We start from the raw sequence: 26,853 nt of genomic DNA on the forward strand, positions 1-26,853 counted from the left end.
GGCTTTGTACTCCTCTCGCTTAGAGAGTAAAAGGTGCTTTTACTGAGTACATCCCTGAAGTGGCTTGCCTCTCGAGGTGAGCTCTTGTACTAAAACCAAATTTTGGTCTGGTTTTATGCATTTGCTGCCTTGAGCTTGGTTTCCTTTAGCTCTAGTCGAGCTTAATAGCTACCCTGTCTGTTACTCGGTTCTATTTTGCTCCTAGAACTTTAGTGGCCGCTAGCTGACACCGCGTGCGACGGGTAGGCTTTAAGGGCCTCCTTTGTAAGCATGCTGGCTTTTTCCCTTTCAGTTATTATTTACTTTACAGTAAAGGGCCTTATGTTGCTGGCTGGCCGGGGCTCGGGCTGGCTAATGATCTCCCTTTGTAGTCGGTCTGTCTAGCTTGAACCTCGATAACACTGCCACGAGCTGATGCCACGTGTCTGTTGAGGTTATAGGCCCATGGGGCCGCCTTTAGCGCGTGATGCCGTACGTTGTACTCCTCTTGCTTAAAGACAAAAAGGGTGCTTTTAACAAGTACACTGCTCGTTGGATGTTGTTGGATGGGCTGTTTTGTGGGCACTCAGTTACATATTTACTTGGTTGGTCATGCGCTCAGCATGCTATGTTTTCAGTTCTTTGGCCTTATGGGCCATCCTGAATACCACCTTGTGTGTTGGGTTCATGTTGTGATGTTAGTTCATGGTAAGAACTCTTAGCTATGTTGTAGGCCCCTTCTGGTCGTCCTCCAAGGTTATGTGCCTACAGTATGGTATGTCTGTTAGGTTGAGCTTCATACGTCCCTTTGGGTTGACTGCGTAATTGTGCTTAGCTCCCTGAGCTGGTCTTTGGTTGTAGACTTCTATGAAGTGGAAAGGGAGTTTGATGACTGTTGCTTTTTTTTCTTTTTTTTTTTTCTTTTTTTTTATTATTCTGCTATAAAACAAAATCTGATCGTATATGGGATATATACTCAATCCAATCTTTCCATAGTACTTAAGTCTTAAAGCATAGGTTAGCTTCTTCATTGTAAAAATATCATGTATAATGTCCACCCAGTCATCTAGAGTAGGCAAAGTTGGTTGCAGCCACTTTCTTGTAATTGCTTTCTTACTTGCTATGGTTAGGATTCTGAACAGATATTTGTTTGGAAAATCACTGGAAATCAATCCCAGGTACATCACTTCAAAACTGAATGGAATGTGAATCTTAAGAGTAATTTCTAGACATTTGTGTATCTCATACCAATATCGTTTAATAGAAGTACAGCCCCAGAAAATGTGGAAATTGTTTGCCTGGTCAACCCCACACTTTCGCCAACAATTGGATCTATACGACTGATGCTTGGTCTGAGCAGGTGTGGAAAAAAACCTAGCAATACCATTCCATGCAAACTCCCTCCAGAATAGAGAATATGTAGTTCCCTTTCGATACTTCACTCGTACTGCGTATGGGGAAAAGTCTCCCTTTTTCCCCGTCACTGAAGCCTTTTTCAATAACGCAGTGTAACTGCATCGTCATTGGTTCACTCATAGACAAGTTGTTGAACCAATGACGGCGCGGCATAGCTGCTCGACCTATGGCGAGAGAGCGCGCAAACGTTCCCGCCGAAATGGGCGGGGCAAAGGGCTATATAAGCAGGCGTTTCGCCATAGGATTTCAGTCCTTTCTCCTTCAGCGACGACAACGCATCTCTTCGCTGATCTCCGCCTGAAGCCTGAGGAAGCTCGCCGCCTTCGAGAAGCTCCCGCCGCCGTCTGAAGAGGCCCCCAGCTGACTGTCGCCCCGAGCGCCATCCTCGAGACGCCCGCCACCCGCTCCCGCTTCCGGCCGCCTTCTCAGCGTGTCTCCTGCCGCCATCCGGCGCGCCTTTGAGAGCTTTTCCCGTGGCTTATTGCCGCTCTTAAAGAGCGTTTCCTCAGCGGTTCTACCGCTCTAAAAGAGCTTCCGCGGCCCTCGCCGCTCTAAAAGAGCCCCCCCAATCGCCGCTATAACGGCGGCGGCGTTGCTGCAAATGCCGCGCCACTCTTGTGGCACGTGCAGAGCCCCTCTGCACGATGACGACGGACACAGCGAGTGCGTCGCGTGCCTGGGCAAGTCCCACGCCGACGGCGCGCTCACTGGAGCCTCATGCCCGCACTGCGAGAGCATGAGCCTCGGTTCTCTGCGCTCGCGGGTCGCCTTCTTCACTGAAGGCGATCTCGCCGCTCGCGCCCTCCCGTCTCCTTCCTCCCGCGAGCCGGCCAGGAAGAGACAGCGGGGTAGAGCGACTCAGCGCCCGGAGTCGTGCGAGCTCACGCCGGCCCAGCCCCCGCGTGCCTCGCCTTCTCCCACAATAGAACAATCTCCCGTCTTGTTCTCCCGACCAGAGCAGCGTCCCTCTGCAGATGCGAGCGACGGAGGTCTCGTTTGGAGGATCTGACGAAGAGCCCGATGACTCCATGTCTCTTGCTTCTGAAGCGGAAGGATGGGCTGGCGAGCCAGACGAACCTGCTCCCCCGCCTTCTTTGGAGCCCATTGAACATGGCCAGGGTATGGATGCCGAGCTCTTCCGCATCCGTTCCAGAGCAGTGGAAGAGCTAGACCTCGACTGGGCCCCGCCGGAGGAGACATCACGCAGCCGCCTGGATGAGTGGTTCCTGCCAGGCCGCCGCCAAGCCCCTCGCCAGCGTTCCGCTCCATTTTTTCCCGAGGTGCACGAGGAGCTTACGAAGTCGTGGCGCGCTCCGTACTCCACCCGCCTCCACACAACGCACCGTTCTGCCCTCACTGCTGTCGACGGCGCAGAAGAAAAGGGCTATGAGCACTTGCCACCCCTAGATGAAGCGGTGGCAGCTCACCTTTGTCCTCCCGCGGCTGTGGGGTGGAAAACCAAGAGAGCCCTGCCTTCCAAGCCCTGCAGAACCACCTCTTCACTGGCTGGAAGAGCCTACACCTCTGCTGGCCAAGCTGCTTCGGCGCTTCACACCATGGCGATCTTCCAGGTGTTCCAGGCCAAACTACTCCGCTCCTTGGACGAGTCCAGCACTTATGCACCTGCCTTCAAGGATCTCCGCAGCACCACCGATCTAGCTCTGCGGGCCACGAAGGCCACTGCCCAGGCCATCAGGCGTTCCATGGCCAGCCTGGTTGTGCTTGAGTGCCATCTTTGGCTCAACCTCAGGGAAATCAAGGACCTGGATAAGACGGCCTTTCTGGACGCCCCGGTCTCCCCTTCCGGTCTTTTTGGGCCAGGGGTGGATAGTTTCACTGAGCGCTTCACAGCGGCGCAGAAGTCGTCTCAGGCCATGAGACACTTTCTGCCCAAGCGCTCCAGCTCTGCGTCTGCTCCTAGCCGCCCCAGGACTGCGCCGGCTCAGCAGGCCAAACCTGCCCCATCCACCTCTCAAGCAGCACCACCTAAGGAGCATCGTCAGTGCCCTCACCCTGCTAAGCGCCAATCCTCCTTCCCGAGACGCCAGGGACCCCGGCCCAAGATTGTGCTGGACCCGGTGACTCCGAAGACGTCCTGATCCAGCAGGAAGGAAGAGGGTTGGGGAATGTCCCGTTACGACCGGACTACCCCAAAAGCTCCCTCGTGCAGTCTCCCCTCCGCCTCGTTTAAATCCGGGCGTGGGAGAAATGCTCTGTGTTGTAGCTGGGCCCACACATGTTGCGCCCAAACAAAACGCCGTTTTCATGGCGAACACTATTTTACTTCCTCAAAAAGAGAGCAAATTTCCTCTTCCACCTCCTTCGGTTCACGGCCCCCTACCCAGCGGCCTGTCATCCGACATCATTCAACCCCTTGTCACTCGGGCCGAGGCCTGGCAGGCCATCCCCGACGTGTCAAGTTGGATCCTCGGGATCATAAAGCAGGGCTACTCGCTCCAATTTGCACGACGGCCCCCTCGCTTGGGAGGTGTGCTTCAAACCTTGGTGAACCCAGACGACGCCCCTGTCCTCCGGGCCGAGGTCATGACGTTACTGAAGAAAGGGGCCATAGAAATAGTTCCCCCTTCAGAAAGCAAGTTAGGCTTTTACAGCCGTTGCTTTCTGGTCCCCAAAAAGGATGGCGGCCTCAGGCCCATCCTAGATCTCAGACTTTTGAATCGCTCCCTCATGAGACGGAAGTTCAAAATGCTAACGCTGAAGCAGATCCTCGCACAGATTTGTCACGAGGACTGGTTCTGCTCGCTGGATCTGAAAGATGCATATTTTCACATCCAGATAGCCCCCCTTCACAGACCATTCTTGAGATTCGCATTTGAGGGAGTGGCATACCAAAACACGGTCCTGCCCTTCGGGTTGTCTCTGGCTCCTCGCACTTTCACCAAGTGCATGAACGCGGCGCTTTCCCCTCTGAGACAGATGGGAATCCGGGTTCTGAATTATCTCGACGATTGGCTCATTTTGGCCCATTCGCGAGTCGAGCTGGAACACCACAGATCCGTTCTCCTCAGCCATCTACAATGCCTGGTTCTCAGGGTCAACCTTAGCCAAGAGCTCACTGCTCCCCAGCCTACACATTTTGTTTCTGGGAGCAGTTTTCGACTCAGTCCGCATGACGGCAGTAGTCTCGCCAGATACAGCAGCTCGCGGCTTCCGTCAAGAACAAAGCCTATCTTCCTCTGAAGCTCCAGAGGCTCTTAGGGCTGATGGCTTCCGCCTCCCCGGTTCTGCAGCTCGGCCTTCTTCGGATGCGGCCGCTACAGTTCTGGCTGAAATCCCGGGTCCCCCCACATGCCTGGCGACACGGCCACTTATGTCTCAAGGTCAATCGGGCCTGTCTTTTAGCCCTGAAACCTTGGATGAACCCTGCTTGGTTCAGTCTTGGGGTGCCCCTACAGGCGGTGTCACGAAGGACGGTGCTCTCGACGGACACATCCAACTCAGGTTGGGGGGCTCTGTGCGAGGGCAGACCGGCCTTCGGCTCGTGGTCCCACGAGGAAAGCCATCTCCATATCAACTGCCTCAAAATGTTGGCAGTGATGAAAGCCCTGCAAGCTTTCCAGGCTCACTTGACGGGACACCACGTCTTAGTCCAATCGGACAGCATGACTGTGGTGTCATATATAAATCACCAGGGCGGTCTTTCGTCCAGCCGCCTGTGCGCTCTGGCGAAACGTCTTCTGGAGTGGGCAACACCAAGGCTTCGGTCGCTCAGGGCAACTCATATACCTGGCAAAACCAACCTGGGTGCAGATATGTTGTCACAGAGCAACGTCCCCTCAGACGAGTGGATGCTCCATCCCCAGATGGTTCTCAAGATTTGGGAGCTCTTCGGGAGAGCAGAGATAAACCTCTTCGCCTCAGAAGACAACTCTCATTGCCCAACATATTTCTCAAAGGAAGTCGATGCGCTGGCCCACGCCTGGCCCAGCACACTCCTTTACGCATTTCCCCCAATCGCACTGATCCCACAGGTCATCAGGCGAGTCAGGGAAGACAGGCACAGAGTCCTTCTAGTGGCCCCGCTCTGGAGGAACCAGACTTGGTCCTCAGAGCTGTTCAGGCTCTCCACGAGAGCCCCATGGCCCATTCCCCTGAGGCGGGACCTCCTCTCTCAGGCGAACAGAACAATCTGGCACCCACAGCCAGAGCTCTGGGCCCTACATCTCTGGTCCCTCGATGGGAGCCGACTAACCTTCCCAGGGACGTACTAGAGACCATATCTCAGGCGAGAGCCCCGTCCACGAGACGTCTCTACTCAACAACTTGTCTCTACGCCCAGAAATGGTCGGTCTTTGTTGATTGGTGTTCCACACGCAACATAGACCCCGTGGAATGTGACGCATCTCCGATACTGTCCTTCTTACAAGAGCGTTTGGATCTGGGGCGCGCCCCCTCAACGCTCAAAGTATACGTAGCAGCCATCTCAGCGTTTCATGCTCCTATCGCTGGCCAGTCAGTGGGTCAAAACAGCCTTGTGGTTCGTTTCCTAAGGGGTTCTAGGCGATTAAATCCTCCTCGTCCCCTTACTGTTCCCACTTGGGACCTTTCCTTGGTCCTTAGGGCTCTCAAAGGTAACCCCTTCGAGCCACTGAGTTCAGCTGACCTCAGGCCTTTAACCCTGAAAACCGCTCTGCTACTTGCACTAGCATCGGTCAAGCACGTTGGCGACTTGCAGGCCCTCTCTGTGAGCCCTGCGTGCCTCGAATTTGGGCCTAATGACTCTAAAGTCGTGCTGAAACCTAGACATGGCTACGTACCCAAAGTGCTCTCTACTCCATTTAGAGCTCAGGTCATTTCGCTCTCTGCTCTTCCTCCCTCCACGGATGAACAGGAGCTGGAGTTACTCTGCCCTGTCAGGGCATTGAGGACCTATGTAGAGCGATCGCAGCCTTTCAGGCATTCGGATCAGCTCTTTGTCTGTTTTGGTGGCCGCACCAAAGGGTCTTCGGTCTCAAAACAACGTCTCTCGCGTTGGATAGTCGACGCGATTAATCTCTGTTACTCCTCCTTGGACATTCAATGCCCCTTAGGAGTTAGGGCCCGTTCCACTAGAGGAATGGCTTCCTCCTGGGCCTGGTCTAATGGAGTTTCCATTAAAGACATCTGTGAGGCAGCCGGCTGGTCCTCGCCGTCCACTTATGTCAGATTTTATCATCTGGACGTTCCGGCCTTACAAGCCCGGGTCCTCTCGGTGTAACTAGGTGGCCTCTTCGAGTTCCACCTCTCGCCGATCAGGAGTTATCTCCTCCTTGTCGTGTAACAAGGGTTTACGACGGCTTTGCCTTCTTACTTGTTCTCTTGGTCTCCCTTCGGTGTCCAAAACAAGTTATGTCGTTCCCTGCCGTGGCACGGCGCGGTTGAATTCGTTCCCCATACGCAGTACGCGTGAAGTATCGAAAGGGAATGTACTCGGTTACTAACGTAACCTCGGTTCCCTGAGATACGGAACGAGTACTGCGTTACTTGCCGTGCCACGAGGCTGCGGCTTCAGTGTCGTCGCTTCAGTCGATTGGCCTGAAATCCTATGGCGAAACGCTTGCTTATATAGCCCTTTGCCCCGCCCATTTCGGCGGGAAAGTTTGTGCGCTCTCTCGCCATAGGTCGCGCAGCTATGCTGCGCCGTCATTGGTTCAACAACTTGTCTATGAGTAAACCAATGATGATGCAGTTACACTGCGTTATTGAAAAAGGCTTCAGTGACGGGGGAAAAGGGAGACTTTTCCCCATACGCAGTACTCGTTCCGTATCTCAGGGAACCGAGGTTACGTTAGTAACCGAGTACGTTTTCCATTGTGACTCACATACTCTTTTCCACTCCTCTACTGAAAGACTGAAAGTCTCTGAAAGTTGCCTTCCCACTCCCATCTCTCCTTTATGTATAATGTGTCTACCATCTTAGCTTGTTGTAGCCCACTATACAACTTTGAGATCACATTTTTTTTGGGTTTCCTCCCTTTCCAGATAAATCTTGAAAATAATTTATCCCATTCTACGAAATTCTGCAATGGTATAATCACTGGCAAAGAATGAAATAAATATAATAGTCTTGGTAGAATGTTCATCTTGACTGATTCAACCCTTGAGTTCATACTTAGAAAGGGGATAAGATTCCATCTTGATATATCACCTTTAATTTTTGCAATTAGTGGAGCAACATTAACTTGAAACAATTGTGATAAATCCTTTGATAAGATTACTCCCAGATATTTCATTGAAAGCGATTCCCAATTGAGACAAAAATTCCTCATAATAGATCCAGGTGGCTTATAATTAAAAGTGAGAACCTGGGTTTTCTGTATATTCACCTTATAACCTGAAAATAATCCAAATGTCTCAAGAAGTGACATCAATTCTGGAAAAGACTGGGTTGGTTGCTTTAAGTAAACTAAAATATAATCTGCAAAGGCTGCTACGCTATGTACTCCTGTCCCTATTTCTATACCTATAATTTTGTCATTTTGCCTAATCCACTGGTTAAGGGGCTCTATAAATAGGGCAAATAGAATAGGGCTAATTTAGCAGCCCTGATGTGTTCCTCGTTCTAGAGTAAACTGGTTAGAAAGATCACCATTCACCTTAATTCTTGCTAATGGTTTATCATATAATGTTTGAATAACTTTAATAATAGATTTGTGAAACCCAAATCGATTTCATAACCATAAAAAGATACTTCCACCTAACAGAATCGAATGCCTTTTCAGCATCCAATCCTACTAACAAAGCTTCAATGTTGTGCTTGGTTATATGGCTCATAATATGTAAAGAATGCCTAATATTGTCTTGAGTTTGTCTTTGCCTAACAAACCCAGTCGGATCTAAATGAATTAGTTCCAGAATAATTGTATCTAACCTTCTAGCCAGAATGGATGTAAATAGTTTGCAGTCAACATTTAAAACGCTGATAGGTCTGAAATTTCCACACTCAGTTTTATCTCTACCTTCCTTTAGTATAACCGAAATCATTGCCTCCCTCCAAGAGGGGGGGACCCCCCACCTTTTAATATGCAATTGGATGTGTCAAGTAACATAGGGGTCAATGATTCTCTAAGGGATTTATACCACTCAGAAATGAAACCGTCAGGGCCTGGAGACTTGTTTACTTTCAACCTCGTAATAGCGATATTCAATTCCTCAACAGTTATTTCAGATAACAGTCTCTTATTGTTTTCTTCAGAGACTGTAGGTAAATTCAAAGAATCAAGAATTTTCGTCCCCTGAGAATCTGCATCCGTTTGTTTCTGGGAGTATAGATTTTTGTAAAATATCTCAAAATTTTTTAGAAATTAATCCGAGCCATATTCAAATTTTTTGGTAATAGGATTGCGAATCTTGTAGATCGAATTGTCCGCCTGTTGTTTACATAATCTATAAGCCAAGAGTTTAGTAGATTTGCCACCCACTTCATAATATTTATGCTTAATAAATCTAAACTTTTTCTGTATTTCTTGCATGTACAAATCATTAATTTCTTCCTGTGTCTTTTTAATCTCTTTTTTGACCTTGGAGTCCAAATTCCTCATGTGTTGTCTCTGTAGCTCCTCTAGATGTTGCTGTAATTTATTAAGTCTCTCCTGCCTAATATTTTTGAGTAACAAAGTGGTCGCAGTAATTTCCCCCCTCATCACAGCTTTACATGCATCCCAGAGTATAGGTGGCGAAACCTCCCCATTATCGTTATTTTCCAAGTACATGTTAATTTCAGTCTTCATCTGTTCAAGTTTATTTAAAATACTAGTGTTTAATCTCCAAATCGTAGTCCTTGCTTTGCTATTCAAGTTGAAGTCCAATAGACAGGACTATAATCAGAGAGATCTATTGTTCCTATCTCACAGCACTTGACCCTGTTTCTGTCTTTACTAAAAATAAAGAAATAGTCAATTCTAGAATAAACCGAATGAGGTGAAGAAAAATGGGTATACATACGACTAGAGGGGTTAAGATCTCTCCACACATCCAGGATTTTTGCTTCTTTTAATTGGATTGAGGACCCCATTCACATTAAAAGATATCACCTTAATATTACTTAACATCTTTTCCCATTAACGCACAACTTAACCTGCACCCACTCTTATAATTCAGAAAATGAGCAGACATCCCCCTTACTGCAGTGCCCCCTATACTGATCACATTGGCAATACAGCTTGCGCTCATGTGTCAGTTCGACAGCTATACTCCGACATTCATTATTTCACACCTTCTATAGGTGAAAACACTAGCATGAGAAACTATTAAAATGGGTTAGCCAATTTTCCTGATTTCACACTTCAAATAAAAATAATAATAATAAAAAAAAATCTACATCTACCTACTTGACAGATCCATTGCTAATCAAAACAAAGTTATCAAATTCAACTCAATAGGATCAATGTTCTTGGGTAAGTTACCTTCTAAAAGACTGGAGCTTTTCTTTATAGTTTGGCTTGTCTCTGGTGCTGCCTCGTTCCACTTTCTGACCAGCCGTGTGCCATGTGAAACTTTGAATTCGTTCCATCAGTGTCCCAGGGGGCTGAATGACAGTGATGGGAAATCCCTTGTGAGCTAAATCCTTTGTTGCTTCTTCCGCAGTGTTGTATACCCGGATCGCATACCCGCAGATTGGCCAGGAAGGGGGTTTGAAACTTTATATTCTTCTCCTTCAGTAGCTTCTTTGCTTCAGTATATTCCTTGCGCTTTCTAATAATGTCAGGGGCATAAACGTGATCGATATTCACTCTCTTGTCACGCCAAACAAAAACTTTCTTCCTCCACGCAGTTCTCAAAATTTCCTCCTTCATTCTATAACTGAGAAAGTTTACCATGATTGATCTCGGCGGTGCGTTTTCTGGTGGCCGTGGAGCGAGCGCGCAATGTGCTCTCTCAATTAGAAGGGATAGAGATGCTTCTAGTTCAGGTTTCTCTCTCAGCATACCCTCAACAAAAGTGGTCATAAATGGCTAGCTGCCCTCGGCCCCTTCTGGACTCCGTCGATCCTGATGTTGTTCCGTCGTGAACGGCCTTCTTGGTCTGTTATCCTCTCATCTAACTGCGACTGAAGTTTCAGAAATTCCTCCATTACACTTTTGGTGTTTTGCAATATCTCCTCCAAACCCACGATTCATTCCTCTGCTTCTTCTAATTAGTTATTGGTTTTTTGGATGTCCTCTTTAATTTCTTTCAGCTGATCTGAATTATCTCTCCTAAAATCACGCAACTCTTGAAGGATCATAGCCAGGTTGAACTCTGAATTCGCCAGCGCCTCCTCGCTCCATTTCTGCCTCATCCGGGCAGACATTCAATGGCGACTCAGCAGTTTGGCCCTGTGCTGCTTCTCTCTCTGATCTTTCGGATTGCAACTGTTTCTTTTGTTTTCGCCTAGTATGTATTTGAGCGATGTTGACGATAATGGTAATTCAAGTTTATTTCTCGTGTTTTGGGGCTAAATTCGATCACTTTGTCGGAGAACTAATCTTTCAAGCTGCCATCAGTTGGATGACGTCACCGGAAGTCTCCAACTAAAATATCTTAATTTGTGTTCCAAAGATTAATGAAGGTCTTACGGGTGTGGAATGGCATGAGTGTAAGTAATAAATGACAGAATTTAAATTTTTGGGTGAACTAACCCTTTAAAGATCTATCAATGCAAGTAAGTGTCATTTGGTGATTACTTTTCTTTCGAATATCTGGGTAGTGTGTTAAAAGGTGCTCCATGCATTCTACTTATAGTTATATGCAGGCCTCCAAAATACTCTCCAGTATTTGTTGAGGACTTTACAATTTCCTCAGAGTTTTACTGTTTTGCTATTACTGGAGACTTTAACATCCACATAAATAATGCAGAATTCAATATGACAAAAGAAATCATAGTCAGTTTTAAATACTTTTGATCTGACTCAGCATGTACAAGGGTCCACACACAATTGTGCACACATTAGGGTTGCAACGATATACCGGTATGACGGTATATATGGTATGAACACGTACGATTATCATATTGTGTACATTTGCTTATTTACAGTATTAAGACGCAGAATCTCACTTGTGCATAGACAGCATCTTTTTACTTAACTACACTCTAAACTTGCTCCTCCCACACACATACAGCAGAGACAATGTCAGAGACAGAAGTTGCTATCTCTAAACTCTATCCCTCATTGAAAAATAAGTTACAATTTGCAGTATGGGAATACTTTTGATATGAAAAAAAAGTCCTCGAGAGTAGACCTCCAGATTGCAAAAAAATGCGGACGCAAAGTAGGCTTACATGCAATAGGAGACGACACATCGAACATGTTCACCTATATTCGAGAACACCATCTGTGCAGATGCAGGCATGTTCCGTTTATCGGAATATTCCATTTATTGGGTCGTATGATGTGCGTGATGGAGAGCTCCCGGAATCCAGTAATGAAAAAGGAATGTACAGTATAATGCAGCGATGTCATGTAAAAACGCGTGATTTGATGGACTGATGAATAAAACCAAAGCAGAGCTGTACAATAATATATCAAATTCGCGACTTGGTTTAGGCGGGGTCTGTGAATATTAAGGAGCAATAAGACTGCTGTATAAATATATCTGTTTGTTTTACGTGTCAGCCGGTGTGAATGAGTTTTGTGTACTACATACTTGAGTATGCACAATGCTCTTATTGTTTTTAGTGTTTGCTGTCGTTATCTGAAAAGTTTGCACATTGTTTGTCTCAATATCCAGTGGCTCGTCTTCATGGTTTAAAATGGAAATATTTTCAATATTGCGACGTGGTATTTCTATTTATCACCAGTTGCTCGCTAAATGATAGAAACTGATTCACATATCGTCCACGTCATTTCCCATGATAATAAAATTAAGTTAATTATTAAATAAATGAGTAAATAAACAACAAGCAAACTTAAACTTGTTTGCTTAATTTCTGCAAATAATTTGCCCCCCTACCTCAAGTCAAATGTCGCCCATGCACAGGGGTGTGACTGCAATATAAAGCATTTTATAGAAAGTGGCAAAAAAAAAAGAAATAAATATGTACATAATATATATGTGTGTGTGTGTATATATATATATATATATATATATATATATATATATATATATATATATATATATATATATATATATATAAAATAATTCCTGCATAAATATGAAAATTTTCACATGTAAATGAGGGCCTGGTACTAGAGCACAAATATATATACACACACCTTAACAAAATCTTAAGACCGGAGGAAAAATTACAAGTATTCGCATTTTGCGCTGCTGGATCATAACCAGGTTGTAAGTACTGCTTCAAAATGCCAAGAGAAGAAAAGGAGCAAGAGACAAAAAATATAGAGTAGGCAATTTATTGAAAACTGCATTTAAACTCAAACAGGCTGTTCATCAGCTGATCAAAAGTTTAAGACCATAGCCTTAAAAAGTTCAAATCTGTGCAAAAATTTGGCTTTCATGTCATTGTCCTTCATACAGTCACACTGTCATGATCTCCTGATGGCAAAGGCAAAAAGGCTTTCTTTCTTTGAACGTGGCAGGATTGTTGAGCTGCACAAACAAGGGCTCTCGCAACGCGCCATCGCTGCTGAGGTTGGACGCAGTAAGACATTTTACATTTCTTAAAAGATCCTGCAAGTTATGGGACAAAAAAGTCAAGTGGTAGACCCCAAAAAATTTCACCTGCACTGAGCCGGAGGATCCTACGGGCTGTCCGTGAAGACACAGGCCGATCCTCAACCCAAATTAAAGCCCTTACTGATGCTGACTGCAGCCCAATAACCATAAGACGGCATCTGCGACTGAAGGGCTTAAAGAACAAAAACATCTTCAAAGGCCACGTCTCCCCCCACGCCACAAACTTGCCCATTTGGAATTTGCAAGGGAGCACCAAACATGGGACATTGAAAGGTGGAAGAAAGTTTTATTCTCTGATGAGAAAAAATTTAACCTGGATGGTCCTGATGGCTTCCAACGTTACTGGCATGACAAGGAGATCCCACTGGAGATGTTTTCTACGCGGCACAGTGGAGGAGGCTCCATCATGATCTGGGGTGCTTTTTCCTTCAATGGGAAAATGGAGCTTCAGGTTGTGCAGGGGCGTCAAATGGCGGCTGGCTATGTGGACATGTTGCAGCGGGCATCCCTCTTGACTGAGGGCCCTCGTCTGTGTGGTAATGACTGGGTCTTTCAACAGGACAACGCTGCAATTCACAATGCCCGCCTGACGAAGGACTTCTTTCAGGAGAATAACATTGTTCTTTTGGACCATCCTGCATGTTCCCCTGATCTAAATCCCATTGAGAATGTTTGGGGATGGATGGCAAGAGAAGTTTACAAAAACGGACGTCAGTTCCAGACCATGGATGCCCTTCATGAAGCCATCTTCGCCACATGGAGCAATGTTCCCACCAGCCTCCTGGAAACAGTTGCATCAAGCATGCCAAAACGAGTGTTTGAAGTGACCAACAAGAATGGTGGGGCTACTCACTACTGAGTCCTTTTTTGAGACTTTTAGTTGTATTGTGGGTTTTTTTGGGGCTATGGTCTTAAACTTTTGATCAGCTGATGAACAGCCTGTTTGAGTTTAAATGCAGTTTTCAATAAATTGCCTACTCTCTATTTTTTGTCTCTTGCTCCTTTTTCTTCTCTTGGCATTTTGAAGCAGAACTTACAACCTAGTTACGATCCAGCAGTGCAAAATGCGAATACTTGTAATGTTTCCCCTGGTCTTAAGATTTTGTTCAGGAGTGTATATATATATATATATATATATATATATATATATATATATATATATATATATATATATATATATATATATATATATATATACACAAAATATTCATCACAAAAGAGCAGTAAGCCACATCCAGAAAAAATGAAATGAATGGATCTCTATGGGCCTTTGCTGGCCAGATCTGGTAATTGTCCCTTTTTTCTAAAACTGTAATTTCTTCAAGCTTTTTTCTAACCAAGAGATGGCAGAATTTTGCTTCTAACACCTAGATCAATATCCTGAAACAACTTTTAATTTTGATTTAATTTTGATCTTTATTAAAGGTACAATATGTAATATTTTTGCAGTAAAATATCCAAAACCCACTAGGCCAGTGTTATATATTTTGCTCACTTGAGTACTTACAATATCCCAAATGTTTCCAACTATTTGTAAATCGTAAAGAAAATTGCAATTTTAACCAAGGCCCCGGGACGTAGGAGTCGACGCATGTCAATTGCGTCATACCCGTGTTACCCTCAGTTTACCCTCAGAAACACCAAAGACGCTTTAAAATATTACACGTTTTAATAGACAAGGGAACAACTGTTTTGATATATTTATAGACAGAAAACAAATTTTTGTTATATAGCTCAACACGTTTAGTCTTATTGTTTAAATCAATTTTCTTTTTTCGAGTACCATGCTTTACCATGCCTCTGAGAAAAACACTATTTTGTCAAGTAGCTAACATAGCATAATCAGATGCAGCTTTATCTTTAGTAACAGTAATACATAATTTTCTCCATCATACAATACGTTTTAAAATTAATTGCATGCCATTTATCAACACAAGCCATCCAGCATTTAATATGATATTCTAAAATCGATCTTACTGCAGTGTGTCTCAAACAAGTGTCTCACAGCAGCCACCGAGCAAACGCACAGAGTAATGTTATAACATAATTTTCAACACTCTCAAATGTATCTAATAAAACGGAGCTGTTACCTCATACTCAAGACCGGAAAAGCGAAAGCGGTGCCGGCGACTGTGTCATAATAAAATTTCTGCTGCTTGTGTGTTGCGCAATCACTCCAGCGGCCTCGTTCAACTCCCACAACACTCGGTCCTGCTCTGCTTCATACTACAATAACGTTAATAATCTCATCCATGAACATGATTTGTTTCCGAGTCCAATTCCTATTCTTTTGCACCATCCATTGAGATGGAGACCACATGTCCCAAGATTTCTCTCTAAAACTTTGCATCATCAAGCTTCGCCTCTTTTGAATAGGCATATAGCGACATTGTTGTATCAACACGGTCTCAGATGTTTCTCCTAAAATGCCTTAAGAGAAATAAGAGTACACACAACTGACTTATGACCCAATTCTTGACTAATTTGATTATTAATACATAGTATATGATAGAAATGTTTGAGTTCACATTGAGACATTTGACTTGGTATACACATTGCAAAGTTGTTGAGATCACAAATTTAGAGGAGACAAATGTGAGAACACCAGAGATCTCTTTTGAAACTTCAGAAAAGACAAGTGTGAGAGATCCAGTGTCTCTAGCTGAGGAGAAAAGTCTGAGCACAATGTGTGATGTTGTTGAGATCTCTTCTAAATTTTAGAGGAGACAAATGTGGGAGCTTTGGAGTCTTTAGTTTAGGAGAAAAGTCTGAGCACAGTGTGTGATGTTATTGAGATCTCTTTTAAACTTTAGAGGAGACAAATGTGAGTGATCCAGAGTCTCTAGTAAAGGAGAAAAATATGAGCACAGTGTGTGATGTTGTTAAGATGTCTTCTAAAACTTTAAAGCATACCATTGTGAGAGTTTGTGTCTCAGGAGAAAAGTGTGAGAAACAGGAGACCCAAGCAAGCTGATATCAAAATTCAATGAAGAACCGTGGCCGTTACACCGAAAATGTTTTGAAGTATTTCTTCGACAAGCCGGATGCTTATGAACAAGTGCTCACTGATTCTGAAGACGATCTGAGCGACGATGAAAGCGGCATAATAAGACATTACCTCTCTGGAGTCGGGTAACGCGTCGGCGCATTTTGCAGGATTTTTTTCACATTGCAGCAAAACAGACTTAAAATACTCCGTCATTTTTTGTCATAGGCTACGTTCACACTGCAGGGCTTAATGCTCAATTCCGATTTTTTGAAAAAATTCGATTTTTTTGCAAGGCCGTTCACATTTTCAATTAAATGCGACCTTTTGTGATCTCCTGTGTGAACGTGAAATGACCCAAAAGTGACCCGCATGCGCAGAAGAGTACGCAACGGTCAACGACGTCACTCGTTGTTTGCGGAAGTAGACGGCCACCTTGTTTGTTCCAGGCTTTAACCTCCTTGTATTTGGCTCGGAGGCTTTTTATTTTTCGCTGGCATTGGAGCCAGGATCGTCTGTAACCACGCTCGGCCATTTTGCTGGAAATGTTTTCGTAAACCGCCCGGTTCCAATAAGAGCCCTCGAGTTTGGCCTGAATAGAGCTGTCACCCCAAATATTAATTAAATCTGTGACCTCGCTTCCCTTCCATTGACTGGTCTCAGCAGCATCGTCCGCCATGGTTGTTGTTTATCTTCTCGTTCCCGTCTACTTCAACGCACAATTATGACATTTGTAGCGTATCAATGACGTACGGGTCGGATACATGTGGTCTGGCCGTTCAGACGGAGGTCGCATTTCAAAAGATCGGATACGTATCGGATTCAGGACCACATACCCAAGTGGCCTGGGTCACATTTGAAAAGATCGGATCTGTGTCGTTCAGACTGTCATGAAAAGATCAGATACAGGTCGCATAGGGGCAAAAAAATCGGAATTGGGTCGTTTCAGCCTGCAGTGTGAATGTAGCCATAGAGACATAATATATCAATTGAAACTATAGAATGTCTTCGTTTATTTGTGTACACTCAGAGTAAAAACAAAATGTTGTGCTTTTTGAAAAATAAAGAAAACTAACATGATGCGTGATCTCTCATCTCCCTCTGGACGAAGTCCAATCTGATAGTTCTCAGAAAATGAACTGTAACTTAGTGAATACTAATCATAAAAAAATTATACTTATGTCTGAAAAAACATTGAAATGTCAAGTTTTAAAACGTGTAAGTCAAATCGAAAACAAACCTTCTGTGTTTATGTAATCTGTATGAAAAGAGAGCCATGTCAGAAGTCTGTGATTCAGCTCATTATCCGCTAATGCGGCCACGCCCACGGAGGGAGCGCTATTCAGAGGCAAATTCAGTCAATACATGCAGACATCGTCTCAATCGTGTATTTATTGTCTTGAAAAGTGTTTTGAATAGCCATAGTTAGCGATCTCTGGCCTCTGTTAGTCCAGTTAGTTCCTGGATTCCCTATTCTTCTTAAACAGGCTTCTCAGATGAGAAAATTTAATTTCATGATTATAGTGACCAAAATGATCACGGTTATCACAGAATCCTGTTCAAAAAGTCAATTCACCAAGTTTTATGTGGAAAACCAGCAAATAACAAATAAAATTAGCATCAATATGTACTTTTTCTTTACATAAACATTACAATAACATTAAAAATGATGGGGAGATTTTAAAGGAGTGTCTTGCAACATGTTATCTACAATGCACAAGTTGAAATAGAGTTTTGACAAAAAAAAATGTTTTAGCCTCTAAATCTTTTTTATAAAAGTCAAAAAAGATAAATTACTGACATTTACAATGCACATTAACCTTTATTATTAATAGTATACGGTCCATGTAGCTTTACAGGGGGTATGGCTTATCTAAATGAGATGTAAATGAGCCCTATTGTCACTCCCAGCAGGTGAGAACAGGCGAGAACTGCAACTTTAGACGTGATTTTCTCCCTGTAGAGCTTTCTTGAGTGCCTACCTTCAAATGGCCACAACTTCTCCAAATATTATCAGATTTCCATGTGTCACACATCGTTGGAAAGCTTGGAGTACACTTTCAGAATCTGTGAATAACTCAAAATGCCCCAGAACCGACTTGTGTCCCTACTTTCCGTGACTGGTCACATATCTTACTAATGCTGTTCACAGATTAATTTAAAACATAGCATAGGCTTATTAAAACAATTATGCAACTACGTTTTCATTAATGGCTACGTGTTGGTGATGTCGTGAGCAAGAGCGGATCGCAAGTCACGAGTTGGATCATACATAATTTATTTTTAGACTTACATTTAAATATTGAGGGCATCCAAGTAAATTGACATTTTTAAAAAATATATATATTTTAAAGTAACACAATAGTTACTTTCCCTGGTTACTTTTATAATGATATAACTCCATTACTAAGTTACTATTTGTGAGAACTAGTAACTTCTAATTACTTTTTTAAAAGTAACATGCCCAACACTGCTCAGATCATCAGGATCAAGTCACTTAGAAATACCAAGGGTTCACTCAAAGCAAGGAGAGTCTGCTTTTAGCTGTTACGCCAGCCGCAGCTGGAACCAGCTTCCTGAAGTGATCAGATGTGCTCCAACAGTATTCAAATCCAGACTCAAAACATATCTATGTCCGAGCTGATTGTACTTTATTTTATATGTATCATCTATTTATTCTTTTAATTATTTTTCTTGTTTTTATTTCATTTTTTAATGTGTTTTATTTCAATTATTTATGTATTCTTATGTTTACCATTGTGTATGATATGTGCTATACATATAAAATTGCCTTGCCTAAAATTCATGAATGTTAGTTACCCGGATCTATATCTAACACGGATGGATCTCTACCTGTCACGATAATATAAAACTACCCAGTAACAATTACAGAAGAATAAAATAAATCATATTTTGTTAACTTTTGGAGCTTGGAATGGCTCAGTTTAAGTAGATGTTTTGTGCCATGATCACTGTACTTGTCAGAGCTCATTTCCCAAGACATTCAGCCAATGATAGTTTTGAGAATATAAAATCAAAATATTTGATTTTGAAGATGAAAATTATTGAAAATTATATAGTTTTGAGAAAATGTTTGAGATTGTGAATAGGCTCATATTTGCAATCTCAAACATATTCTCAAAACTATATCATTTTCAACGTCTTCAAAATCAAATATTTTGATCGGAAACAGCCTCACCAGATCTATTCACAAAGAATACTGTATTGAATACTGTAAAAAAAAAAAATTGTCACCATTACCACCAAAATATTGAGCAGCACAAATGTTTTTAACTTTGATAATAAGAAATGTTTCTTTAGCACCAAATCAGCATATTAGAATGATTTCTGAGGGATCATGTGACACTGAAGACTGGAGTAATGGCTTTTAAATTCAACTTTGCCATCACATTAATTAATTAAATTGTAAAATATATTCAAATATAAAAGTTATTTAAATGCTAATAATATTTCACAATATTACTGTTTTACAGTTTTTTTATTTATTTTTTTATTAAGCCTTTGTTAGCATAAGAGACTTCAAAAACATAAAAATGTCTTACTGACCCCAAATATATAAATGGACAGCCCACCAACTGTGTTAACTTTCATTGAGTTTTTTTGTTACTGTAGGTGGCAAAGACTTATTATGCTCTTAAGGAAGACTCCAACTGTGCTGATTTGTCAATACAAGTGACTGTAGAGAGAAAAGTGGAACACAAACGTGAGTTATGAATTATCCAAGAAAAAAAACTCAAACTTAATTTAACTATACATTTAACTTTATTCATTTATTTTTGTTACATTTTGTCACTGTGCAATTATTCTTACAAAAATCTATTTTAGCTAAAGAACAAGAAAGTTCCAGTTCCAAAGAGGACACTAAATCATCAGAAGAGAGGAAGGGAGAAACACCCCATTCCAAAGAGCCCTCTAAAAAGTCAGAAGGGAAGAGGGGAGAATCTTCAGAAGAGAGGAAGGGAGAAACACCCCATTCCAAAAAGCCCTCTAAAAAGTCAGAAGGGAAGAGGGGAGAATCTTCAGAAGAGAGGAAGGGAGAAACACCCCATTCCAAAAAGCCCTCTAAAAAGTCAGAAGGGAAGAGGGGAGAATCTTCTAATTCAGAAGAGAGGAAGGGAGAAACACCCCATTCCAAAGAGCCCTCTAAAAAGTCAGAAGGGAAGAGGGGAGAATCTTCAGAAGAGAGGAAGGGAGAAACACCCCATTCCAAAAAGCCCTCTAAAAAGTCAGAAGGGAAGAGGGGAGAATCTTCAGAAGAGAGGAAGAGAGAAACATCCCATTCCAAAGAGCCCTCTAAAAAGTCAGAAGGGAAGAGGGGAGAATCTTCTAATTCAGAAGAGAGGAAGGGAGAAACACCCCATTCCAAAGAGCCCTCTAAAAAGTCAGAAGGGAAGAGGGGAGAATCTTCAGAAGAGAGGAAGGGAGAAACACCCCATTCCAAAAAGCCCTCTAAAAAGTCAGAAGGGAAGAGGGGAGAATCTTCTAATTCAGAAGAGAGGAAGAGAGAAACATCCCATTCCAAAGAGCCCTCTAAAAAGTCAGAAGGGAAGAGGGGAGAATCTTCTAATTCAGAAGAGAGGAAGGGAGAAACACCCCATTCCAAAGAGCCCTCTAAAAAGTCAGAAGGGAAGAGGGGAGAATCTTCAGAAGAGAGGAAGAGAGAAACACCCCATTCCAAAGAGCCCTCTAAAAAGTCTGAAGGGAAGAGGGGAGAATCTTCAGAAGAGAGAAAGGGAGAAACACCCCATTCCAAAGAGCCCTCTAAAAAGTCTGAAGGGAAGAGGCGAGAATCTTCTAATTCAGAAGAGAGGAAGGGAGAAACATCCCATTCCAAAAAGTATTTTAAAATTTCACAAAGGATGAAGGAAGAAACTGCTTCTTCAGAAGAAAGGAAGGGAGAAACACCCCATCCCAAAGAACATTTTAAAACTGCACTTAGGATGAAGGAAGAAACTGCTCGTCCAGAAGAGAGGAAGGAAAAAACTTCCAATTCCAAAGAGCCCTCTAAAAAGTCAGAAGGGAAGAAGGGAGAAACTGCTAATTCAGAAGAGAGGAAGGGAGACACATCCAATTCCAAAGAGCCATCTAAAAAGTTAGAAGGGAAGAAGGGAGAAACTGCTAATTCAGAAGAGAGGAAGGGAGACACATCCCATTCCAAAGAGCCCTCTAAAAAGTCAGAAGGGAAGAAGGGAGAAACTGCTAATTCAGAAGAGAGAAAGGGAGACACATCCCATTCCAAAGAGCCCTCTAAAAAGTCAGAAGGGAAGAAGGGAGAAACTGCTAATTCAGAAGAGAGAAAGGGAGACACATCCCATCCCAAAGAGCCCTCTAAAAAGTCAGAAGGGAAGAAGGGAGAAACTGCTAATTCAGAAGAGAGGAAGGGAGACACATCCCATTCCAAAGAGCCATCTAAAAAGTTAGAAGGGAAGAAGGGAGACACTGCTAATTCAGAAGAGAGGAAGGGAGACACATCCCATTCCAAAGAGCCCTCTAAAAAGTCAGAAGGGAAGAAGGGAGAAACTGCTAATTCAGAAGAGAGAAAGGGAGATACATCCCATTCCAAAGAGCCCTCTAAAAAGTCAGAAGGGAAGAAGGGAGAATCTGCTAATTCAGAAGAGAGGAAGGGAGACATATCCCATTCCAAAGAGCCATCTAAAAAGTTAGAAGGGAAGAAGGGAGAAACTGCTAATTCAGAAGAGAGGAAGGGAGACACATCCCATTCCAAAGAGCCCTCTAAAAAGTCAGATGGGAAGAAGGGAGAAACTGCTAATTCAGAAGAGAGGAAGGGAGAAACTGCTAATTCAGAAGAGAGGAAGGGAGACACATCCCTTTCCAAAGAGCCCTCTAAAAAGTCAGAAGGGAAGAAGGGAGAAACTGCTAATTCAGAAGAGAAGAAGGGAGACATATCCCATTCCAAAGAGCCCTCTAAAAAGTCAGAAGGGAAGAAGGGAGAAACTGCTAATTCAGAAGAGAGGAAGGGAGATACATCCCATTCCAAAGAGCCATCTAAAAAGTTAGAAGGGAAGAAGGGAGAAACTGCTAATTCAGAAGAGAGGAAGGGAGACATATCCCATTCCAAAGAGCCCTCTAAAAAGTCAGAAGGGAAGAAGGGAGAAACTTCTAATTCAGAAGAGAGGAAGGGAGACACATCCCATTCCAAAGAGCCATCTAAAAAGTTAGAAGGGAAGAAGGGAGAAACTGCTAATTCAGAAGAGAGGAAGGGAGACACATCCCATTCCAAAGAGCCATCTAAAAAGTCAGAAGGGAAGAAGGGAGAAACTGCTAATTCAGAAGAGAGGAAGGGAGAAACTGCTAATTCAGAAGAGAGGAAGGGAGACACATCCCATTCCAAAGAGCCATCTAAAAAGTTAGAAGGGAAGAAGGGAGAAACTGCTAATTCAGAAGAGAGGAAGGGAGACACATCCCATTCCAAAGAGCCCTCTAAAAAGTCAGAAGGGAAGAAGGGAGAAACTGCTAATTCAGAAGAGAGGAAGGGAGACACATCCCATTCCAAAGAGCCATCTAAAAAGTCAGAAGGGAAGAAGGGAGAAACTGCTAATTCAGAAGAGAAGAAAGTAGAAACTTCCAATTCCAAAAAGCCATCTAAAGATTCAGAAGAGAGGAATCTGGAGGAAGATTTCACCCAGTTGGGCAGTGAGTGGTTTGATGCTCACATCAGACAAGGAGAAAACAAACAAAATTATGTGGTCTATACAGTGTGTGTCAGGTGAGGGAAAAAAATAGACTTCTGACAAACAACAGTTGCCTTAATCATAATCTGCTCTTTTAAATACTATTAGAATCATCTGTTCCTTCACAGTTTCGCACAGGGGAGGAAGCTCTCTGGAATGGCTATTGCTGACATCACTCTACTTAGTGGCTTTGAAGCAATCAATACAGATCTGGAAAGGGTTAGCCATAATCTTATCCAAAAACTTTTGACCTGACATGGCATTTTGAAAGATTAAGTTTAAATAAATAATTATATTTTCATTAACTTTTGGAATGTTTTTATTTAAAATATTTAATTAAAATACATATATTTTTTTTAAATCTTCTGACTGCATCTTATGAAATGCCATTCTGCATTTTGCTTTCTTCTGTTGTTTCTATTTTTCTCATTTTCTGTTATTTATTGCATTTACAGCTGAAAGACCTTGTGGGCAGGTATATTTCTCACTATGAGCTCACAGATGGAAGAGTGCTGTTGTACTTCAATGAGGTGAGGAGCACAAACACAGTTCTACCCTCAATTTCACAGACAAGGCTTGATCTAGTCCTAGACTAAAATGCATGTTAGAGCTGTTTTAACTGAAAGCAACTTGCACTGACATACCTTAAAATACGTCAGAGCCATTGATTTGTCTCTAGAGGCACACCAGTGATGTATGTTTGTTTGTTTGTTTTTCTAGGGTACATTTATAAAAGTTACTTAAATACCCTAATTGAAATAAGGCTTAATCCTGCCTTAGCCTAAGTCCTGTCTGTAAAAACTGACCCTAATTAATCATATCTACCTATATTTAATTATTATTATTTTTAATCTCTGTCACCCCTCAGATAAATGAAGATGGGACCTGTATAGCATTTGGAGCTAAGCAAAGTGTGCCCATTGGATTAGTTCAACCAGCTCCTGCGACAGTTTATGATTACTATGAACCAGGCAAGTTTTTCATCTGTAAAAACGTTTTTGACAAACATATAAAATATATGTGTCTATGGAGAGTCCCTACAAGGATAGTGAACAAGATGTGTGTGTGTGTGTGTGTTCAACCAGATTATAAAAAGCATATTCTATTTTTAATCTTGATTTTATTAAACCCTTTAAAATGAACACAGAATCAATTGACCCCACACCACAAAGTTTACTTTTCCATGACAACCATATTGCCATTTTGGCTCTACCAAACAAAAAGTTAATTAAAACATTAATTTGTTTTCTATTCCAACTATATTTAGGTCCATAAATAAAAGACATTATAGAAAATACTTCCCCCATATTCTGACACCATTCTTCCATTTGAGTAAACAATGGTTGTAGTCTCATACATTGGGAAAATAAATGAAAAATGGTTTCAGTTTCTCCACAAAAAGGACACTCATTCCCTATCTGTGGATCAGTGTGTGCTCTGTATCTGTTTGTAGCTATTATACCATGCACAATCCTCCACTGAAGGTCTCCAGTCCTTTTCTCAATGGGAGGTTTGTATAGGGTCCTCCAGCTACCTTTAGGGGAAGCCTCTAATCCAAATTCCTCCTGCCATTTTGATTCTTTAAGTCCTTCCAAAGAATGAAGATGTGAAGCCTGTATACAGTGGGTACGGAAAGTATTCAGACCCCCTTAAATGTTTCATTCTTTGTTATATTGCAGCCATTTGCTAAAATCGTTTCAGTTCATTTTTTTCCTCATTAATGTACACACAGTACCCCATATTGACAGAAAAACACAGAATTGTTGACATTTTTGCAGATTTATTAAAAAAGAAAAACTGAAATATCACATGGTCCTAAGTATTCAGACCCTTTGCTCAGTATTTAGTAGAAGCACCATTTTGATCTAATAAAGCCATGAGTCTTTTTGGGAAAGATGCAACAAGTTTTTCACACCTGGATTTGGGGATCCTCTGCCATTCCTCCTTGCAGATCCTCTCCAGTTCTGTCAGGTTGGATGGTAAACGTTGGTGGACAGCCATTTTTAGGTCTCTCCAGAGATGTTCAATTGGGTTTAAGTCTGGGCTCTGACTGGGCCATTCAAGAACAGTCACGGAGTTGTTGTAAAGCCACTCCTTCGTTATTTTAGCTGTGTGCTTAGGGTCATTGTCTTGTTGGAAGGTAAACCTTCGGCCCAGTCTGAGGCCCTGAGCACTCTGGAGAAGGTTTTCGTCCAGGATATCCCTGTACTTGGCGGCATTCATCTTTCCCTCAATTGCAACCAGTCGTCCTGTCCCTGTAGCTGAAAAACACCCCCACAGCATGATGCTGCCACCACCATGCTTCACTGTTGGGACTGTATTGGACAGGTGATGAGCAGTGCCTGGTTTTCTCCACACATACCGCTTAGAATTCAGGCCAAAAAGTTCTATCTTGGTCTCATCAGACCAGAGAATCTTATTTCTCACCATCTTGGAGTCCTTCAGGTGGGCTTTCATGTGTCTTGCACTGAGGAGTGGCTTCCGTCGGGCCACTCTGCCATAAAGCCCCGGCTGGTGGAGGGCTGCAGTGATGGTTGACTTTCTACAACTTTCTCCCATCTCCCGACTGCATCTCTGGAGCTCAGCCACAGTGATCTTTGGGTTCTTCTTTACCTCTCTCACCAAGGCTCTTCTCCCCCGATAGCTCAGTTTGGCCAGACTGCCAGCTGTAGGAAGGGTTCTGGTCATCCCAAACGTCTTCCATTTAAGGATTAGGGAGGCCACTGTGCTCTTAGGAACCTTAAGTGCAGCAGAATTGTTTTTGTAACCTTGGCCAGATCTGTGCCTTGCCCCAATTCTGTCTCTGAGCTCTTCAGGCAGTTCCTTTGACCTCATGACTCTCATTTGCTCTGACATGCACTGTGAGCTGTAAGGTCTTATATAGACAGGTGTGTGGCTTTCCTAAAGCTGAATACTTTCCGTAACCACTGTATATATATATATATATATATATATATATATATATATATATATATATATATATATATTTTTTTTTTTTTTTTTTTTTTCCTAGCATTACTAAAATGTTAAAGTTGAGGAGTTAAATTTAAGCAGACTCCCTTCTTGTTCTGAAAATTCTTCAACAGCAATTTAAAATTTTAGCTCTGGGAAAGAGGATTCCTCGTCATCCATTTTTTCTAATGCAAATGTTTAGTCCATTGGTAAACAATCAAACAAACTTTTCAATAATCTTTGTGTTAGTCTGATTGACCCTCACACCCATCTTAGTAGCCAGGCTCTCTGCAGATATCCATCCTTCTGTTGTAACTAGGGTTGGGTATCGTTTGAATTTGAGCGATTCGGATTCTGATTCCTTGTTTCGATTCCGGTTCCTAACGATTCTCGATTTCGATTCTTTTAAGAGGCAGGGTTAAAAAAAAGTTTAGGATATTTTAAATGAGCTAGCTAACCAACGGTCTTTCTGAAGGAAATAGTCTGACCTTCTCCATCAATTTTAATTCTATGAACTTTTTACTTTTTATGAACTTTATTTCTCACAGGGCTGTTTTCAACTACAATATAAATATCAAATCTATGAACTTGAATATAAATATTATAAATTATGAATATATTTTTATAGGGGTACACTTTCCTCAAGAGAGCTTTATTTTTGAAAACCTCATTTTTATTTTTGAAAACACATTTACACATGAGTGTATGATGCTGCAGGTATTTGAACAGGTTACCATGTTCCCACTGATGGGCTAACCTGGTGCAGAATAGCAAATAAACAATAAGAAACAACTTGTAAAACGCAGTCCAGATTAGCAGCAGGTACAGTATAAAATCAGAAACAGTTCTTGTTTAGGAAAGTGATCATATCTGCCTTCGTGAGCATTCTGGACAGATAGCATCTCCTGCTGTGGAGAAAACACGTTCCCTGGGTGTAGAAGAAGCTTGAACGCATAAATAGGAGAAAGCGAGATTTGACAGCAAAGGATAAGTCTTTTGTTGGTTCCACCACCATGCAGCAGGGTCCTCAGACATAAGGACCGGTGGAACTTCCTGGTATATCTGCAGCTCTCTCTCCACTTGTTTCTTGATGGACATTGAGCTCTGCTGTGACACTATGTTCTGTGCCTCTTCCTCAGCAAACAGCTCCTCCAGTGGAATCTTCCTGGGCAGTTTGCAGGGAGGCTG

The 26,853-nt window shown here is 42.7% G+C and overlaps 1 protein-coding gene across 1 annotated transcript in view; it reads left to right on the plus strand.

Moving 5' to 3' along the window:
• LOC137029164 (uncharacterized) overlaps positions 1 to 26,853 on the plus strand; it is a 178,636-nt gene that overhangs the window by 102,897 nt on the left and 48,886 nt on the right. Inside the window, exons 32-37 of the mRNA XM_067398702.1 lie at positions 9,982 to 10,026; positions 19,634 to 19,724; positions 19,847 to 22,748; positions 22,842 to 22,932; positions 23,169 to 23,243; positions 23,582 to 23,688. Coding sequence (XP_067254803.1) covers positions 9,982 to 10,026; positions 19,634 to 19,724; positions 19,847 to 22,748; positions 22,842 to 22,932; positions 23,169 to 23,243; positions 23,582 to 23,688 — 3,311 coding nt within the window. The remainder of the gene's footprint in view (positions 1 to 9,981; positions 10,027 to 19,633; positions 19,725 to 19,846; positions 22,749 to 22,841; positions 22,933 to 23,168; positions 23,244 to 23,581; positions 23,689 to 26,853) is intronic.

This window comes from Chanodichthys erythropterus, chromosome 2 (assembly GCF_024489055.1).
Source record: "Chanodichthys erythropterus isolate Z2021 chromosome 2, ASM2448905v1, whole genome shotgun sequence".
Taxonomy (NCBI): Eukaryota; Metazoa; Chordata; class Actinopteri; order Cypriniformes; family Xenocyprididae; genus Chanodichthys; species Chanodichthys erythropterus.